Source organism: Urocampus carinirostris, chromosome 12, assembly GCF_059441175.1.
Source record: "Urocampus carinirostris isolate Australia breed hairy pipefish chromosome 12, RoL_Ucar_1.0, whole genome shotgun sequence".
In the NCBI taxonomy this organism is placed as follows: domain Eukaryota; kingdom Metazoa; phylum Chordata; class Actinopteri; order Syngnathiformes; family Syngnathidae; genus Urocampus; species Urocampus carinirostris.
In genome coordinates, this window is record NC_142360.1 from 4,124,265 (window position 1) to 4,145,051 (window position 20,787).

The 20,787-nt window shown below is 39.3% G+C and overlaps 1 protein-coding gene across 2 annotated transcripts; it reads right to left on the minus strand.

The window, feature by feature from the left end:
- Positions 1-4,253: 4,253 nt before the first annotated feature.
- On the minus strand, positions 4,254-20,465 carry LOC148354694 (E3 ubiquitin-protein ligase RNF126-like). Of its 2 annotated transcripts, none has more exons than XM_088349891.1 (9): positions 20,346-20,465; positions 19,020-19,078; positions 18,681-18,741; positions 15,980-16,215; positions 15,830-15,898; positions 14,241-14,310; positions 14,065-14,158; positions 12,813-12,928; positions 4,254-8,683 (listed from the first exon to the last, which is right to left on the minus strand). In XM_088349891.1, the coding sequence occupies exons 1-9, from the start codon at positions 20,418-20,420 to the stop codon at positions 8,504-8,506; spliced, it is 960 nt and encodes a 319-aa protein (XP_088206017.1). In that variant the 5' UTR covers positions 20,421-20,465; the 3' UTR covers positions 4,254-8,503. The 2 variants fall into 2 exon arrangements, with proteins under 2 accessions (XP_088206017.1, XP_088206018.1); XM_088349892.1 differs by lacking the exon at positions 20,346-20,465 and adding an exon at positions 19,173-19,401.
- Between the last annotated feature and the right edge of the window lie 322 nt (positions 20,466-20,787).

The window sequence follows — 20,787 nt, forward strand, 5'->3', positions numbered from 1 at the left end:
ATCCTTGTGGACGGCTATTCCGCTTAAACGACGACAACGGCGCCGTAAGGACAGAAAACAGAAGCGTGGTTGCCGTGCAGGCAGATGTGTGAAGCGTGCGAAGTCTAAGCAGCAAGATGGACGCGAGGAAGGACGCGAGGATGTAACTAATTCCACCATTCATCCCTCGCCGGACAACCCACACGAAAAGCCACAAGAGCGGCAGCTTTTGAAGATTTCGACAAAGACTACAAAGAGTTCAGCTAAGTCAAATGATTCAGCAAAGCTGAAATTTGGTCTGTTAAATATTAGATCGCTTGCTCCAAAAGCTTTACTTGTTGATAACATTATTCGTGATTATAAACTTAACTGTATGGGTCTGTGTGAAACTTGGTTACGCCCGGATGAGTACTTAGCGCTAAATTATGCTTCTCCCCCAGACTACGAGAGTAGCCATATAGCACGCACGTTGAAAAGGGGTGGTGGTGTTGCGCTAATTTCTGAAAAATCGCTCAAATTTAATCCACGTACCTCTAATAATTACAAGGCGTTTGAGGCTCTTGTGATGCGGTCCTCTCTATTGTCAATTTATGTAATAACTATCTATCGTGCACCTGGGCCATACACAACTTTCTTAGACGAATTTGCTGAACTTTTGTCTGAACTAGTAACCTATGCAGACAAAATTATAATTATGGGAGACTTTAACATTCATATGAACTCCCCACTCAATTCACTTACTATTGCGTTTAGGTCTCTAATTGATGCATTTGGCTTTAATCAACTGGTTGATTTGCCAACCCATAAAAATGGGAACACGCTAGACTTGATTCTGACTCGAGGGGTTTTAACCTCAAACATTATGGTGTTACCGTGTACTACCGTTATCTCGGATCATTATCTAGTTACATTTGAGGTGCTAGCTAAATGTAGTGTTAAAAAAGCTGAAGTATTTAGCGGACGCAATATAAGCACTGGCACAGTTTCTGAGCTCTTTGAACTCCTTCCTGGTGTGCTGGATTCAATAGCGCCCATAAAACTAAAATCACGTCCTAAAAGACGCACGCCTTGGTTTACTGATGAAACTAGAACCCTTAAACAAGAATGCAGGAAATTGGAAAGAAAATGGCGCGCTACCAAGCTTGAGGTTTTCCATCAAACCTGGTGTGACAGCTTGTTAAAGTATAAAGCGGCCCTTGCCTCTGCAAAATCGGCCTACCTTTCGAAGGTGATTGCGTCTCAAAAGAACAACCCCAAAGCCCTTTTTGACACTGTAGCATCGCTTACAAGGCAACAGACTATCGCAGATAGTTCGACACACTCTGCTCAGGACTTAATGGTCTTCTTTACTAAGAAGATTCAACGCATACAGGAAGAAATTGCTCAAGAAATTATTAATACCACACATATTAAAGGACTGAAATTTACAGATGCACGACAGGGTGGCTGCCTTGGGAAAATGGCCGGTTTTAGTGAACTGTCACTTGATGATCTCAAACAGGTGGTAAATGCGGCCAAACCGACAACTTGCCAGTTCGACCCGCTCCCAGGTTCACTTATTAAAAGTCTTTTTGGCGTCCTTGGACCTTCAGTTCTAAATATTATAAACATATCACTCTCCTCAGGTGTAGTTCCAGCAGCTTTTAAGTCCGCCGTTATTAAACCCACACTGAAACGACCCAACCTTGATCCAGAAATATTAATTACAGACCTGTGTCAAACCTACCTTTCCTCTCTAAAGTACTCGAAAAAGTAGTGACACAGCAGCTGAATGCTTTCATATCCGAGAATAACCTTTTTGAATCCATGCAATCAGGATTCAGGGCTAACCACTCTACTGAGACAGTTCTGATCAAGGTAACAAATGATCTCTTAATGTCAATGGATTCTGGCGCTTCATCACTTTTGCTGCTGCTGGATCTTAGTGCTGCTTTTGACACAGTGCACCACAATATCCTACTAGAACGGTTGGAAAAATGGATTGGTCTCTCAGGAACCGTCCTCTCGTGGTTCAGATCCTACCTCTCAGATAGGACGCACTGTGTTAAATATGGTGAAATGACATCTGAGCCCTTTAATGTTACCTGCGGTGTTCCGCAGGGTTCAGTGCTTGGCCCCCTTCTTTTCAACATTTACATGCTTCCATTAGGTGACATTATTCGCAAGTACAATATCAGCTTCCACTGCTACGCAGACGACACTCAACTCTATCTTCCGTTGGAGGAATCTTCCACACTAAACTGTGGAAATTTGGAGGCCTGCCTCACTGAGATAAAAGAGTGGATGTCACTCAATTTCTTGCGTCTTAACTCTGAAGACCGAAATGTTAGTCATTGGTCCATCTAAATGCCGTGACTTATTCTCAAAAACTGCTGTGAACATTGACAAATGTCACATCACACAGAGTGACTCAGTTAAAAATTTAGGTGTCATATTTGACCCTGATCTAACCTTTGAGATGCATGTAAAGAAAATTACTAGAACCGCTTTCTTCCATCTTCGTAACATTGCCAAAATCCGTTCAATACTGTCTCAGTCGGATGCGGAAACTATAATTCATGCATTTGTTACCTCCCGTCTCGATTACTGTAATGCACTACTCTCCGGTCTCCCGAAGTCCAGAATCAAGTCTCTTCAGCTAGTACAAAATGCCGCAGCGAGGCTTTTAACTAGGACAAAAAAGTACGATCACATAACACCGATTTTGGCTAACTTGCACTGGCTCCCAGTGAGCCAAAGATGTGACTTCAAAGTTCTCTTAGTATTGTACAAAATCATACATGGACTTGCTCCCTCTTATCTTTCAGATCTGATCTGCCCCTATGTCCCGGTCCGAAGCCTACGATCTGAGAGTGCCGGTCTTCTGGTGATCCCGAGAGCAAAGAAGTGTTCTGCTGGATCGAGAGCGTTCTCCATCCGGGCACCGGTGCTGTGGAATGCTCTTCCCCCTGAGATCCGATCTGCAACCTCAGTGGAAATGTTTAAATCTAAACTTAAAACTCACTTCTACTCCATTGCATATGAATAATAACCTACTCTTCTTGTCGGCTGAAAAATAGTCTGTGTAACATAGTGTACTAATCTGTGAAGCCCTTAGAGACTTATTGTGATTAAGGGCTATACAAATAAAAATGACTTGACTTGACTATTTTGTTTATTTTACATGATATAGCAGGGAAATCACTGACATTGCTAGAGTCTAATTAAATGTTTTTTTTTATTGTTATATTTATTTTTAAATGTAAAATCAGGGAAAGAATAAATATTGCTAGTCGCCGATTTGATTAATTATTTTTTCCCATTCTTAATTGTTCTATATTTTACATTAAATAATAATATAAAATTAACAAGAGACTAAAATTTGTTTTGTTTTTACATTTAATCATAGCAACAAAATTACAAACATTTCTTACTCTATTATTTTGTATTTCTTTTTACATTAAACAAATTAAAAAGTAATTATATATACGTAATTCAAATTTTAAATAATAAAAACGAGGGCATCTTGTAAACAATGTTGTTTTTTGTCTTCAAAATTTTGCTCCATTGCTGGGTCCCGTGTTTTTAGAAGATGCACTTGTGCGTGGCTTGCCAGAAGCATGGACTTACACTATATACTGATGAATACAACTGTAGCATTTTCACCAAAGGGCAGAAAATAAAATGGAAACATCCCGGAGAAATCAACCAATACGTTTGACACCTTATTAGAATAATAAAAGACTTACAGCTTTTTGCAGCCTAAAGAAATATGAGGGAAGCTGCGTAGTAATATGCACACACAAACAGATTCTTTGCGTTACGCATGAAACACTTCTCGGAAATTAATTTAATACGGGTGGTTATAGAACAGATTAAATGTAAAAATCGTCGGACTGCTGTAAAATTAAACTTCATAGCTTCAACCATAGGAAAGGACTAATAATTAATTGAAAACGAAATTGTATAGTAGAAAACCTTGACTAATCCCATAGAGCAAAGCCACACTATTTTATCTCTTCAATAAACGTGTTCCGTTCATAGGAACAATCTGTTCCTTTTGAAGCTGAGCAGTGATAGAAAACAGAGGAAGTACACCCTGAGGCGCCGTACAATAAAAAGGAAGCAGAATTAATGACTCTATTGATGCAGGCAACAAACTCAAAAAGAGTGCTTGAAAAGCTCACAATCAAACTGAAGTTGTTTCCTTGGCCAACTCATTGTTGTCCTCAATTAAACACTTGCAAACGTTATGGAGAAAAAACAGATTTAGAAAAAAAAAAAGAATGAGTGTCTCGAGTCACCAAAACCTCATTTATTTTCATACTGCAAATCAACTGGCAAACTTAGAAAAAGAGCTCTATTCCCACTGAGGTTAATTCGTGTTTCTGAAATGTTTCGACTACATGGAGTTCAGGGTCAACCAACGTTCCTATTCAAACAAAATATAAAGATGCTGTTAGCTTATAGCACATTTTCGCAAACAATATGTTAAGGTCTTAAAACTACAAATGAAATCTTGTTACAGTAGAACCCCGGGACGTCCCAACCTTATGACTTTACGGTGTGGAATAAGATGTTTTTCCCGACTCATCTTTACAGCATTTTCCCCACTTTAAAAAACCAACAGATTATTTTGCATGCCCCAAAAAACTTTGAGGGTTCTAAACTCCTCTCTGTATTGGTTGAAGGCATATCAAATGCTGGTCTGCTATTGGTTTGCGTCATGGCATCCTGAAATTGCAGATGTTGCGATTGGCTAAACGACCTCCAACATTGTCTTTTTCTTTGTTTATTCAGTTATTGTGTGCTTTGAAGACTTTATAACCCTGCAATACTGTATTTTCTGTACTGTATTTATTCAATATAAGTCAAGACAAAGTGAGCAGTGACGCCAAAGGGAGAAGCAAAACAGGATTACCACGAAAATGAAGTTTAAATTAGAAAAGGGCACACAAATCACTAAACTGGCCATAACACATCCACGATATGGTCCATGATCAAAAATAAGAAGGTGAATAAAGCAGCAAGATATCTTAAAGTTGACAACTCTCGCAAGGGGAATGTTTAAAATCAATTTACTTTTAAAGCCACTATCAACACGCTTCTCTGCTCGACAAGCTGAAACCATGTCATACTGCAGGCAATATTTTCTGCAATAATCTGTGAACATTCATTCGTTATTTGATCAAATGCACATACACCTAATCTAAATCCATTAATCTAATCTGAACTTGTAAACTATTTTAGAAATCCCGATTTGTGCGGGCGTGTGTGTATGTGACTTATAGGCTTTGAAACGACTGAACCGATTTTCATGAACATTTACACAGTGGTACTTTGGGTCTTCAACAGTATCTTTAGCTAGGTTTCGTTTCAAGGCACCCCTAAAAAATACCAACAAAATCTATAAACATAGACCACTTCAAGCAGCCGAATCCAATCTTCTAATGGCCTGGCAACACTTAGCCATTTTTCTTGTTACAGCTACATACTTGTCAACCTGTACGGTTTTGCCGTCCAAAGTGCATTTTAAGACGAGTACGACGTACAAGGAAATCTGTACGGAAAAACGCAAATTTGTCAAAGATGGGTACCATTCGGTATAAACCGACTATCACAAAACGGCAAATCAATCAAGTCAAAGGAGTTCGCCACGGAAGCCTTTATCTCAGTATCGGGTTTTTTTGTTGCAAACGAAGCGAGCGGTTTGATGCTACTGTGCGCATGCGCCTGGGAATTTCCCATCATGCATCATTCCGAAAAAAAAAAAAAAATGCGGCCAATTTATGTAATTTTTCTAACGGCCGCCAGCGGCGCTCGAGTACAAAAGGTAAGATTTAGACCGGTGGAATATATGCGCCGAGGAAAACTGCAACTTCTTGGCCTGTGCACAAATTAAATTACCGTAAACATACCCTCATCATGCAAAATGCAAAAAGAAAGGCACATGACGCAGCTTTCGAGCTAAAAGCAATCGAGCAGTCCGATAAAGAAGGAAACAGAGCTACTGCACGTAAACTTTACCAGACCCGTTTACTGTGTTGGGAGCGCGTTGCTAGCATGTTTTGGAATAAGAGAGCGTGGGACGTCTATATGAAAAAGTTTCTTTCCGACACTGAGGAAGACAACTTTGATGGCTTCAGTTCTAAGGAGGAAGATGAGGACGGTTTACCGTGATTTTTACAAGTACGGTATGTTTTTTGAACGGACCCATCTACTGTGTTGCGAGCGTGTTGCTACCATTAACTGCCCTGTCACAGGCATCGTTTGGGATAAAAGTTATATTATTATTATTAAAGCTTTGAAAACTCTCTCGGTGTACTGTCTTTCTTTGTAAATATGTGTAACCATGTATAACATGTATTTGCAACTGTATTTTTTGTAATGTATTTATTTGTATTTATTTTAGAACCTTTTCTGATATGTTTTGCACGGGAGAATGAGAAAGAAGGGGCGGAGCAAACGCGGGCTGACGGGAGGTGGAGTAAAGGTGAGACGTGTTTGTGGACGCGGCGGACAATAGTGGATATATATAGTTTCCCACCTTTACCTTTGGAAATATACACTGGGAAGGGAGAGGACCCATCTGGGAGTCCCGGGCAGAGGACTGGAGGATGCTGCTTGGGAGGGTGGGATGGAATCCCACTTGAGAAGACAGAGCTATGCCCTTGCACAATAGTATTGCCCTTTACACATTGGTTAACTGCTGTTAAAAGTGTCGATAAAAATTGTTCAAACCTCATATAGTTAGAATATGATATAATGAAATTGTGAATGTATTTAATTGCTGTTAAAATTGTCGATAAAATCTCATATTGTTGGGATATGATATAATGAAATTGTGTGTTTAATTGCTGTTAAAAATGTGAGAAAAAATTGTTAAAACATCATATTGTCAGCTATAAAGAAATTGTGAATATGCTTAATTGCTGTTAAAATTGCCGAGAAAATTTTTTCAAAGATCACATTGTTTATCTGCTGTTAATAGTGTCAATAAAATTGTTCAAACCCAAAAAATTCAGTTTCAATCGCGGGACTTAAAGTCGGGTTTGGGTTAATTTTGTGTTTGTGTTACATTTTTCAATGTGGGCGCATGCGGCTCATATACAGGTGCGGCTTGTGTAAGTACAAAATCGGTTTTCCTCTTAAAATGTGGTGGGTGCGGCTTATAATCAGGTGCGCTCTATAGTCTGGAATTTACGGTATTTATTTATACTATGTGGTCATTTTAATGTTTCTTACCTGAGGTAATAGGAGTAGGCTGCAGTGGACTGTGAAAGTAGCACAATATATCTGCCAATATGAATATGTACATTATATATTTATATATATCTTCAATGTATTGTTTTTAATGTTTTTTGCCTCATTTTGCACATTTTACCTTTATTATTTGTTTCACTTGCACGTAAAGGGAAATTCCGTTATACTGTACTTGTATAATGGCGATAAAGGCCTAAAGCAGGGGTGTCAAACTCATTTTAATTCAGGGGCCACAGAATAGAACAAACATTTTGTCGGAGGCCGGACTAGTAGATAAGGAAAAAAGAAAAGGAGAAAGAAGAGGAGAGGGAGAGAAAAAGAAGGTGGGAAAAAGAAAGAGAGAAAGGGAGAAAGAAAGAGAGAAACAAAAGAGATAAAAAGAAATAGTGAGAGAGGGGGAAAGATAGAGGAAGAAAGAAATCCTAAGAGAAATAGTAACAGAAAGAGAGGAGAGAAAGAGAGAAGGGGAGAAAGAGAGAGGACAAGAAAAAAGAGCAGAAGAAGGTAATATGACACAGAGAGAAAGAGACAAAGAGGAACAAAGAAAGAGAAAAAGAGAGCCACAGAGTGAAAGAGAGAGGGACAGAAAGTTAGAGAAAAAGGGAGGAAAAGAGAGAAAGAAAAACAAGTACAGCGTCTTTGTGACAGGCACCTGGCTTTGGCAACATCAATTGGACATACTTCAACCTGCAGCTTATTTTTCTCGTGTGCTTCTATGAGCGTTGTCTCGCGGGCCAGATTCAATCCCTTCGTGGGCGTGACCCGAAATCCCTGGCCAAGAGGGTTCGGAAGGCATTAACCAATCATCTGAGGATTTTATCCTCTGCTATATGGCTATTTTACTTTTGGATTCTTGTTGTACCCCGAGGGTCTACTGTATTTGAGCAATTTCAAAGAAACCACAAAGGAAAAAAAAAAGGTGCAATTTCATCCTTTTGATATGACAGCGACTCTTTAAAAAAAGGAGGGGATATACAGTTCATTCTTCTTTTCACACTGGCAAAACAGTTCAATTCCAAACGTTCCAGCATGAGGCACCCTTTCAAGTCATTGTCTTTGCTTTAGTTAAAGGGGCCTCCACCCACCTTTTGTTGGAATCCCTGAAGGGTCTAAAGAAAAGTAAAAATAAAGGAGCAGCCGGACCTGACTGTTTACTTACCGAGATTGAACCAAACTTTCTTCCCCTGTGTCAAGGAAACGGCTGCAGCAGGAGGGTGCTTCAAAGAGCATCCCCCGGTCCCCAAAAATAAAATTAAAATATAGACAGATAAGAAATGCTTGTCTACAAGTTGTCTGTTGAGTTTTCATTACTGGTAGAACTGGAGGACTGAGGGGTGGAGGAAGACGATGAGGACGTTGATGAGGCAGAGGAGGAGGTAAAGTTCATCCCTGATAGTTCTGGAGGATTGGTCGCCGTGTTCTGGCCACTTAGGCTTTTCCTGCACACTGGACAAGTGTCGTGCTGGATGGAGACAGTCGGACGATAAATAAATACATGGCCGTGCAATAAGAAAGCTAGATGACTTATGAGTATGTGTGATCGCTTTACCTAAATTGCTCAATCCTCTATTTATTTACAAAACTCAATTCCAATGAAGTTGGGAAAGTGTGTTAATTGCAAATAAAAATTGATCCAAGTAAATTGCAAATTCTTTTCAACCCATATTTAAATGAATGCACAGCAAAGACAACATATTTATTGTCTTCACTCATAAACTTTATTGTTTTGGGAGAAAATCATCAACTCTGTAATTTGATGACAGCAACACGTGCCAAAATAGTTGGGACAGGTGTCAATAACTACTCAGAAAGTGGATGAATGGAAATCAACCAACTATTTGCAGGTGAACAGATGAATTAGCAACAGGTGAGAGTTGTTACTGGGTATAAAAAAGGGAGACCCGAACAAGCTAAGTCATTCACATGCAAGGATGGGGCGAGGTTCACCTCTTTGTGAACAACTGCGTGAGCAAATTGTTGAACAGTTTAAAAACAACATTCCTCAATGTACAATTGCAAGGAATTTAGGGATATCATCATCTACAGTCCATAATATTGTGAAAAGGTTCAGGGAATCTGGAGAAATCACTGTGCGTAAACGGCATGGCCGTAAACCATTATTGAATGCCCGTGACCTCCGAGCCCTCAAGCGGTACTGCATTAAGAACCGACATCAATGTGTAAAGGACATCACCACATGGGCTCAGGAACACTTTGGAAAACCACTGTCAGTCAATACAGTTCGACGCTATATCCGTAAGTGTGGGTTAAAACTTTATGTTGCAAAGCGTAAGCCATTCATCAACAACATCCAGAAACGCCGCAGGGTTCTCTGGGCCCGAGCCCATCTAAAATGGACTGATACAAAGTGGAAAAGTGTTCTGTGGTCTGATGAGTCAGTTTTCCAAATTGTGTTTGGAAATTGTGGACGTCGTGTCCTCCGGTCCAAAGAAGAACAGAACCACCCAGACTGTTATGCACGCAAAGTGCAAAAGCCAGCATCTGTGATGGTATGGGGGTGCATGAGTGGCCAAGGAATGGGTAACCTGCACATCTGCGAAGGCACCATTAATGCAGAAAAGTACATTCAGGTTTTGGAACAAAGTATGTTGCCATCCAAACAGAATCTTTACCATGGGCGCCCTTGCTTCTTCCAGCAGGATAATGCCAAGCCACACACTGCACGTCTCACGACAGCGTGGCTTCGTAGTAAGAGGGTGCGGGTGCTTGACTGGCCTGCCTGCAGTCCTGACCTGTCTCCCATTGAAAATGTGTGGCGCATTATAAAGCGCAGAATAAGACAAAGGAGACCCCGGACTGTTGAACAGCTGAAGCTGTACATAAAGCAAGAATGGGAAAGGATTCCACTATCAACGATTCAACAACTAGTCTCCTCACTTCCTAAACGTTTATTGAGTGTTATTAAAAGGAAAGGTGATGTAACACAATGGTGAAGAAGCCCCTTTCCCAACTACTTTGGCACTTGTTGCAATTATAAAATTCTAAGTTTATCATTATTTGCTCATGGAAATAAAGTTTATGAGTTTGAACATGGATAATCTTGTCTTTGTGGTGTATTCATTTAAATATGGGTTAGAAAAGGTTTGCAAGTCATTCTATTCTAATTTTACTGACATTTTAAACTTTTTCCCAACTTCAATGGAATTGACTTTTGTAAATTGTATTTTTTTTACATGTAATAAGAAATGAAAAAAAGAAAAATATAATTTAGCAAGGACAGCTCGGCGGCGCAGTGGTTATTACGTGTTCAGCACAGTTCTGAGGTCATGAGATAGAACCTCCTGTGTGGAGCTTGCATGTTCTCTCCGTGCGTGGGTTTCCTCCGGGCACTCCGGTTTCCCCCCACATTCCAAAAACATGCATGTTAGGTTAATTGGTTCAAATTGTCCCTAGGTGTTATTGAGCGAGCAAATTGTCTGTCCCTGTGTGCCCTGCGAATGGCTGGCAACCAGTTCAGGGTGTCCCCTGCCCGCTGCCCGAAGTTGGCTGGGATGGCCTCCACCACCCCTGCGACCCTACTGAGGATAAGAGGTGCAGATAATTGATGGATAGATAATATAGCAAATAAACAAAAATAAAAATGTGTTTGATTTTTTTGTATGTATCTTGACATTTAATAAGTGAAAATAAAAGTAAAAACAAAAAAAAAATCAAAAATATTTGAATTAAACAAAAATAAAAAAGATTAAAATTTAGGATAAAAACTGGGATTTAATTAGAGATTGTTTTACTATTATTTTTACTTTATTTTAAAAAAATAAAGAACAATTAAAAAAAACACATTAAGTTAAATTAACATTTGATTTATTTATTGACAGGTTTACGGGGAATTTTGTTTTCAATCAATATACTGAATGCAGTAGCTCAGGAGGTAGAGCGCTCGTCTTGGGATCAAGAGATCGCATTTCAAATCCCGGCTCCTCTGTGTTACATGTCAAAGTGTCCTTGGGTAAGACACTGAACCCCTAATCCCCCCAATAAGCAGGTTTGCGCCTTACATGCCTGCACGGCCGCTATTGGGAAATGTGAAGCGCATTGTAAAGCGCTTTGGGAAGTCTTCATTGACTTGAAAAGCGTTATATAAATGCAGGTCATTTCATATATTGCTGTTTTAAATTTTCATTTGTATAAATGCATTTTTGATTTTTTTTGTATTGTAATTTCATTGATAAGGCATTTTTGTTCATCCATCCGTCTAAAAAAAATATTGTACAACTATTCTATTATACAAAACCCTTTTAGCTTCCAAAGAAAAATGGGGCCTGGATCTACCTAATATTAGAAATTATTATTGGGCAGCTCAAATTAGAGCTCTTATTCTGTGGATTACTTGAGACAAATATACAATTTGGGTGGACATGGAGCAGCGGTCTTGTCCCAATGTGCCTGTGGAATCCTTACCATTCATATCAGTAGCGATGTGGAAGAAGTTAAACTCCAGAAAGAATGGATTAAAGCATGGTCAACAATAAAAAAAAAAAATAAAAATATCAAGGTCCGTGAATAGGGCTACAAAAATAGCGAAAAACCCAGATTTTAAACCTAGGGTTAAGGATGTAGGATTTGAAAAATGGGCCCCAAAAGAATTGATGTTGATGACCCAAGTGTTAGAATGACAGGTATTGAAATATTTTGAACTTCAATTCCCTAGAAATGATTTTTCTAAATATTTGTAACGAAGGCATTACCTCGTGAAACATGATGAAGGGGGGGAAATAAGTAAGGAGCCAACTAAAGTTGAGGAATTATCGATATCATACTCAAAAGGACAGATAATAAAGGGGATTATTTGAAAATTGTATAAAGCTCTGCAAATGGATCTCCGTAATGGTGAGATGGAGGTCAAGGAAAAATGGGAACAAGACGCTAATATCGTGATAAAAGATGACGACTGGGAGAAAGAGGGACACACCAGCAGTCCGACATGGAGGGAGTTTGAATGGAAAGTAAAAATGCGTTACTTCTATAGACCCTCTATCACTTCAAAATATAAGAATACATCCAATTTATGTTGGCGTAATTGTGGGAGGATCGGAGATTTCACGCATATTTTCTGGAATTGCCCTGTGATATTGAATTTCTGGAGAAGTATTCAGACAGAGATAAAATTAATTATCGGTTGGGAGATGCGGTTTGACCCAGTGACCTATGTATTAGGAAATTTGCCAGAAGAATTATTGACTGGTTAACATAAATATGGTAGCAAAGAAAATGATCACAGTTTCCTGGGTGAAACCACAACCTCCTGACATAAAACAATGGAGAGACAAATCAAAGCAAATGTACATTATGGAAAAAAAATCACTGCAAGACTTTAACTGAAATTAGATCAATTCGAGAAAAGATGGAAGCTTATCACAAAATGTTTACTTGATGTCTAAACACCTTTTATTTTATTCGTTTTATTACCATTTTTGTCGTTGTTTCCTCTGTTATTTGTGGGAATGTCAATTGTATATATTTTTGTTCGTGTTGCTGTATTATGGGTTACCAACCCTTTGTTGAATTGTGTGTGAGAAATACAAAGTTAAAAAAAAAACTATTGTGCAGAAGGCACGCCGGTCACCTACCTGCTCTAGCCAGGGTACAATGCAATCGTTGTGAAACATGTGATTGCACGGCAATTGCCTAACGTTTTCTCCCACGCCGTAATCTTCTTTGCACACCGGACATTCCAAACCTGAAGCTGCAAGGACAAGTTCCATTAGAAGACAACAACCCTCAAATCAACCACTGCACAGTTAAGGATATTAGCATTAAGTGGTTTTCAGAGGCCCATTATCCTGACCGAGCTGATTTCAGCACAGGACCAAATGATGTGTTTTTTTTCCTTAAGCTAACAATGTGTATTTTCCAAGTAAAGTAGACCCCCTCCCCTTCGAGTTACGGCGTTCCCGACTTATGATATTTTATGCAGAATGTTTATTTTCTGGCCCCAGGTTACGGAAATTTAACCCACCATTCGACATGAACAACAAATTATTTCGAGAGCCAAAAAACATACAAAATGTGTTCGTATGAGGGCCAATTACGTCGCTCATACGTCTATAACATGCCCATTTTCCATTGGTTGACATGATAAAAGATGCTGGACCGATATTTGTTTGCGTCACGGCAACATGCTGATATGCTGTGGCCTGAACTCCCTCTCACGATGCCTCTCTCTCTTTGTTAAGTTCAGAATCTCGTGTGCTTCATAAAGGGTTGGTGCGAGTTAGTGGATACAATACTGTATTTTTTGTACTGTATTTTTAGCAATGAGTCGCTAGGCTTGTGGTGATGCTAAAGGGAGAAGCAAAAACATGATAAACATGAAAGCCGAGCTTGCTATCATCCAGAAATACGTATATGGCACACGCATAGTTACCTTCGATGAGGAATACCATAAACAATTGAAATTCCGACAATTATTCAAAAATGAAGGTACCCCGCATCCAACCAAAAACTCCACTGTAACAGCCCGAGCGACCTCACACCAAAGGTAAATTATATTTCATTTTGCCTTTACATGTACATTTATTCAAGTTATTTAATCCCATACATCTAAATAGTAGTGACTATAAGGTGTTTTGTTGTTTTAATGTTTTTATCTGAAGTACCAAGGGTTTGGAACGCATTAGCCAATTATCATAGTTTTCAATTCCCAGCTAAGAAACTATTTTACTTAGCGATCCCCCCTCAGAATGGATTAATGTTATATCCCATGGGTAATGTGCAATACAATTAGAGGTTGACTGCAATCACAAACTATTTATTAATCGTTGATTTTTTTTTTAGACTATGTTTTATATCAATAACAAGAATTTTTTCCCCCCAACTTACCAACTTGTTCCTCTGTTACAATGACTGAAGGCAGATTTTTGATTTTATCCCTGTCTGCAGGCGGAGGCCCCGTGTTCTCAAACTGGTTTAATAACTGAAATTAAAGACAAAATATGAACAAACACTGCACTGGGATTCTACAGTTCATGGTTAAAAGAGTAAATGACCGAAAGTACCTGTGTTATGATAGCGTCTAACCCGTTAGCACCCCATGCATAATCCATAGGATTTGAATGAAGAACACCCCTATAAAAGCAATGCAAGGAGAGTCAATTCTGTTACATTTGAGAGGGACAAGGGAAAATGCATTGGTTTGTTATCAATCGTTTTTTTACCAATTTATACTTGTCACATGTTCTTAATGACAGATTCAAACCACTTGTAGTGCCATCTAATCACCGTTTTTCTTATCCGTATCATGTTTAAACTTTACTATCTACACATTAAAATATGTATTGTTGTTTAGGTACCTGTTTTGTTAACATTTTGGGTATGTGTGTGTGTGTATGTATATGATTTTTCTATCTAAAAATTCATAGATGCCAAATTTGAAAATGAAATATTTTAATGAAATATTATTCCATCCATCCATTTTCTTCTGCCCATCGCGGGGGCAGCAGCCTCAACACGGAAGCACAGACCTTTATATCCCCAGCCACTTCATCCAGCCCTTTCGACAGGATCCCGAAGGGCTCCCAGGCCAGCTTAGAGACGTAGTCTCTTCAACCCCCTGTCTGTGGGACATGCCCGGAACACCTCCCGAGGGAGACGTCACAGAGGAACCCTTATCAGATGCCCGAGCCACGTCAACTAGCTCCTCTAAATGCGGAGAAGCAGCGGCTTTACACCGAGTCCCTCCTGAATGACTGAGCTTCTCACCCTTTAAATATTCAAAAACAGACGCTCCCCTACTTACGAACATTCAAGTTACGAAAAACGGTAGAAACGAACATTTTTTTCGGGATGTCGAAAAATACTTGGACATTGCTGAAGTTAGATTTTGTATTGATCACCTTTTTCCAAGTAGAGGACATTACTGTGGTTGCTTCTTTCCGCCGCTACTGGCGTGTGGCGCTGTGAGAGCTCACCCAGCATACACCCCGAAGGAGAATCCGGCTTCCTCTTTCTAATTCGTGTGTAAAGATACTATACTGTATCTCCAGCGCACTAAGAACTTTGACATTTTTAATGTTTAATATCTTGTGCATCCATTCAATGTGGTTGGTGTAAAGTGTAAAGAAGAGGCGAGCTGTTTCTTTTGAAAAGAAAGTGGAATAAGAAAGCTTGACGCGGTTGAGAAAATGGTTGGATATCTTTTTTTCTGCTACTTTCTACCACGGAAGGGGAAATCGCCTAACTCTTGAAGCTTATCTTCCAAAAGTAAGTCAAACTTAACTTTATTTATCTTTATAGAGCATAATATTTTATTAAATGTTTATCATTTAGTACAAAACAATAAAGATTACTTATACAAGCCTTAAACAACCGTAAACATACATTCCATACAAAATATAGCACTGAAGCAACTTACGAACAATAGTCCTGAATGTATCTTGTTCGTAAGTAGGGCAGTGTCTGTATTTTATTATTATTATTATTTGGAGTATTTTGGAATGCTTTAGAACATATAAAAATAAATACCATTTCTTCATATGGGACAAAAAAAAGCTTCTGTGCTTGAACAATTTCTGTGTTTGAACACCAATCCCTTATGAGTTCAGAGGTACGACTGTACTGTACACGGTTACTAAAATTGATAACTCACCAGGGTCCAACGCCAATATTTGGCATTGCAGTCGGTGCAATGATACCATTCACTAGCTGCTGAATAATTCTGAAAAAAACAACACAAGAAGAGAGAGCTTGTGTCATCAAATGGAGCACGGCGCTGTAAGTTTTGCGGTATAACGCTAACCCTTCCAAAGTGGGAACTCCCTCATGCCTGCCGGGCTGCCGCCTTGAGCCGTGACGACTCCTGGGCTGCCTTGCACTGTAGCGTTGACGTGAGGCATTCTCCCTTTCTCGACGGTTTTCGGCATCCCGGTTGTCCTCGGAGCCAGGTCCGGCTCCGAAGTCGAAGGCGTCATCAAAGACGCTCAGCGAGAACTGCCCGTAGCCCGATGGGAATGTGAACACGTGTTGGTCTGCGTTCTGGAGGGAGAGATTTCAGCACCGAGTAAGACTTTTACCATCTCGGATGACTACAATCCAAACGTAGAATCATGTTTTGTTGGATTAGGTTTGGGCTAAACCAGGGGTAGTCTACAGCCTGTGGGCCACTTACAACCCGTCAGACAATTTAAATCAGGCCCACAAAGCGGAAATAGCAAAACATATGGCAAAAACACGGTTAATACAAATGGGTTGTTTTGGTGACAATCTTGTCCCTGATGTCATTTCACATGTGTGTCACTGTTGTGGAATGTAGATAATAAATAATGATAAGTATGTAGGCATCTGGTGAAGGTTGCGGGATGACGTTGTTGCAAGAGGTCACAAGCTGATATGACAAAGGAGCCGGGGCGACGAGCTCAACGAGATAGCTTAACTTTATTTGAGAACATTATAAAAGCCAATGTTGAACGTCTGGAACTTTGAACGTGTCCCGAATGCAATAAAGCGCGTTCCCTTTTTGTCATATCTCCTCTCCACGTATTTTTTGGGGCGATGCCCAACGACGATCTCTCCAAAATATCTCACCAGATGCCTACATATTTATCATTAGTAATTATCCACATTCCACAACATCCCCCATTATTTATTTTTGTTCTGTTCTTGCTGTTCTTGCTGTTTTTGTATTGGTTTTACTTATGTATCCATCACGTTTCATGCAAAGACAAGTTTGTGTATAAATATAAATATTTTGTTGTCTTGCGCAGCTATGAGAGACCTCTACCACTGTAAACGTTACATTGTGATTTATTGTTTTATTGTCTGCTCCTATCTTCGGTGTTTTTCTTCCCGTTTGACAACTACACTTTGGATGACTTTCTATCCTATGGACATGGGTTTTAGCGCACAAAAATGCGTTTATTCGAGGAATCAACTCCCTGCCCTGAAGAATTCTTGTGCCGGCGTGATGAGGGGGCCTATGGTGAAAGAAGAGCCGGAGCTAGCTAAGCGGCTAGCGGCGTTATAAGTCTTCGGTACCATCCGTAATCATGGTAAATGTGAACTCACTACCAAATAAGAGCAACGAGTGCTTGTGGAAAACATCGAAGCGCACAGGGAGCGCAGTTGCTGTGTTTTGCGGAAACGTGGCTCATGTTTAGCATTCCGGACGCTAACGTGTAGCCACCCGAAGCTACCCGGAGCAATCTGGCTTCAGCGCCGCTATACAGATACACGAAAGACCGGGGGAATCGGAGAGGAGGCGGACTCGCTAACACGAGGTGGTGTATCGACGGACACAAGAAAAGATTTCCATCTGCCGCAGGGATGTCGAACTTTTGGACTCGCGTGTGACGTCATCCACTCCGCAACAAGCACCCTTAGGGCATCATGTTAATCTGTTAATAAACAACGGGGTAGACTGCTGGAAGTGTGAATTTCCCAACGGGGATGAATAAAGTATCTATCATTTGCCTCATGTAGTTTGCCCTTGATGCATCTTCATTCGTATATTCATTTTTATTAATTATGGCTACTAATGAGTACAGCCAAGATAATGCTACTTCATAAAAATGAGTGGTATATTTTTTTAAGCAAGGTATGCACGACATTAAGTATTGAAGCGCTTGTGTACCATTGTCATAGGGTTTTTTCTATATCACTGCTGCGCATAGTAAGAGAAAAAAATCTTAGTGTCGGTTTATTTGTTACGTTAAATAAAGTTGTTTAAACAAATTATCTTTGTTTTTATTTTACATAATCTGTCCTGATGTGAGTAAATAGGTGCTGCAGTATGTTTCAAGGGTTTATTAATGCCTGAAGGAAGACTGGCTTCATCCCTAGGTGTCAGGAAGCGGACCGGGAAGCAGGAAGTCGGAACTCATATGCGTAGACGATCTGTCACTTTAATTAGGAAATAAAAGTTGTCCAACACACAAACGGACCAAAGACAAAACAAAACAGGTTTAAAGGCAATCAAAATTACAAACTTGGTATTACTCAGATCAAACAGGCATGAACAGGTCTTCAAAAAGGTAAAGCAATGGTCTGGCAACGGGCAGTCCCAAAAGGAGCGTTTAAGTACTCCACAAGCAATCAGTTCAATGCGTTTCGCTTGTGTAATGTTTAGAAGTGACGCATTTCCTCATCATTAACACACCCATAATCATATGCACTGTCTGAATTAGCTATGTCAGTTTTATGTGCTCATAACAATATATTTTTATCATAGTCATTACTGAAAAAAATAAGAGTATTGATCAATTCATTAATAAAGTCAAGATGTAGTCTCTCCAACACCAACACCACAGTTGTATAATGTTATCGTAATTGTAAAGAAAAAATAAAGACATACATAAAAGGAATATTACAAAGCATGCATTTAAAAAACGAAAACATATATATTGGTATTCAGAAGAATAATCTTATCGTGCATCCCTAAAATATTCCAAAATATGTCCCCTTCAATACACAATGTGATGTAAGTAAAATAATAAGTTAGGAACCTCAAATGCTTGCTGGTTTTGTGGCCCACTGGTGATGGTAGACGCTGAGCCATTGTCAGAACTAAACAGGAGACAGATAATTGACAAATTATGTGTCATTTGGTTTCCTTTTTTTCTGTTTCCCAAACATACCAAAAGGACTTGCATGTTTGATCAGATTCTTCTCATTTTCACAGCAAATGGATTAGCTCGATTTTAACATAATGCTTCCACAGATGAATGTCATTGTGATTGTCCATTGGTTACATGCAGTGAATGGTAGAATACTTAAAATGTTGACAAATTTGAAACTATATATTTTTTTTTATTGCAATATGCTTAACTTTTCTAAATGCATACCTCCTTTCTTCTAGCAGCTCCTCGATGAACCCTGACTCACATCTCGGACATGTGTACTCCTGAAAATAAATACATCGCTTATTATTCGGTTTTGAATAGCACTTTTGATAGATGCAATCAACAATTTATGGAATTATATTCAAAACAGATTACTCTGTATTGCATCATCTGCAAAGAGTCTCCATTTTTTATCTTCATCTTCAACGGAAACTAGAGATTTTTGGTTTGAACAAATTTATTGACACTAATAACAGAAAACAATCATGACAACTATGGAAACTAGAGATGTGGTACTCGGGTAGAATCCCGGGAGCGAGAGCAGAGTAATTTAGATGAGTGGTACATGAACCAGTCTAAGTGTGTGTTGACGTATGCAGTGAAGTTTGAAGCCCTACAAAGCGGGTGTACCGCGTGACTGATTCAGAAAATTATTCAACGCACGCTATTTGATGATGTAGGGCAATTCCAACGCCGTTGGTCTGTTAAGCAATACAATTAGTCTTTACAATAAATAAGTTAATATGAGCTGGAGCATGGTATAGTTGCCCACATATGACATTTTTTCTAGGCTGGCAGCAATCTGGAAAAAAAAACATAGCCCGAAATACATTAAAACAATAATCACGTTTACCCTTTGGCCGCTATGTTGAACATGTTACACAGAATGACGTCACTTCCGTGCTTCAGTGTCGTCGCCTTGACTATTTACTATCTTCGGTTGAACCTTCCACAATGTCAATTGCCCAAAACTGAAAGATAAATTTCATATATTGGTCTGAAAGGTAAACTGTGTGACAATGATCTTGCATATGTAATGTGTAGGAAAGTTGGAGAAGTATGTGAACGAAAGAAGTCATTACTAGAAACAAAAAGCCTCCTTACACCTTGTTTACCTTAATGGAGGACTCATAAAGACAAAACGCTTTTTAGGGGGTAACACAACCAAATTTACGGTATATTTTCGGCAAATGACGTAACCTGTTATCATCATCACTTAGGTGTGAAAAGCTTTTCACTTAAAACGTTCCATAATAAATTCGTCATATAAAACCAACGGTAACATTTGAATAAAAGGGCTATCTGTATAAGTGACATAAAACCATTTTTCACGGCGTAACGTGTTTTGCACCAAAACCGATCCTTATTCAGCATGCTAGCTAAACTACAGTTAGCATTACATTCAAAACGGGACCTGTTAGCCGTTAGCATGCTAACTTTCAGCACCGATGACGAACCGGTCCTCGAATAAAAACGTCATGAAACATCAAACAGGCAATGAAGAAGCTCGGGCGTTTACTACCGCGATGTTTCAGCGGGAGGACTCACCGGGAGGCGAGGGCTGATCTCGGCAGAGCATCTGTGACAGAAGAAGCGGCTAGGCCACGGATGAGCTTCGGCCATTTTTTAGCCTCTGAGGCGGAGAGGTTGATACATGTATGGGGTACCACACGGGACCAAAAAAAGACGAGGAAAATTATATAAACTAATACTTAGAACCATTTATTAAAAATGAATCGATGAATAAATCATTTAAAATGACTACCAGTGTTGGCGTGAACGTGCGAAATAGACTAATAAAATATATTTCCCGATTCATAATATTCTAATTTTTATTAATTAAAAAAAACTTCTATTCTAGAGTTTTTTTTTAAATGAGTAAACAAGTTATCTTCATTTTATAAATTTATAGAATTAAATGTCACTGCCTGCTGCTCGTGTGGCAATTACACAATGTAGCCACAAGATGGCAATCGTGTGAATCTGGTGC

Coding starts and splice junctions, on each gene's coding strand:
- LOC148354694 (XM_088349891.1), bottom strand. CDS start 20,420: ATGGCCGAAGCTCATCCGTGGCCTAGCCGCTTCTTCTGTCACAGATGC. Junction 14,159..14,240: donor TAGACGCTATCATAACACAG/GTACTTTCGGTC, acceptor CTTTAATTTCAG/TTATTAAACCAGTTTGAGAA. Junction 8,684..12,812: donor TTGTACCCTGGCTAGAGCAG/GTAGGTGACCGG, acceptor GTCTCCATCCAG/CACGACACTTGTCCAGTGTG.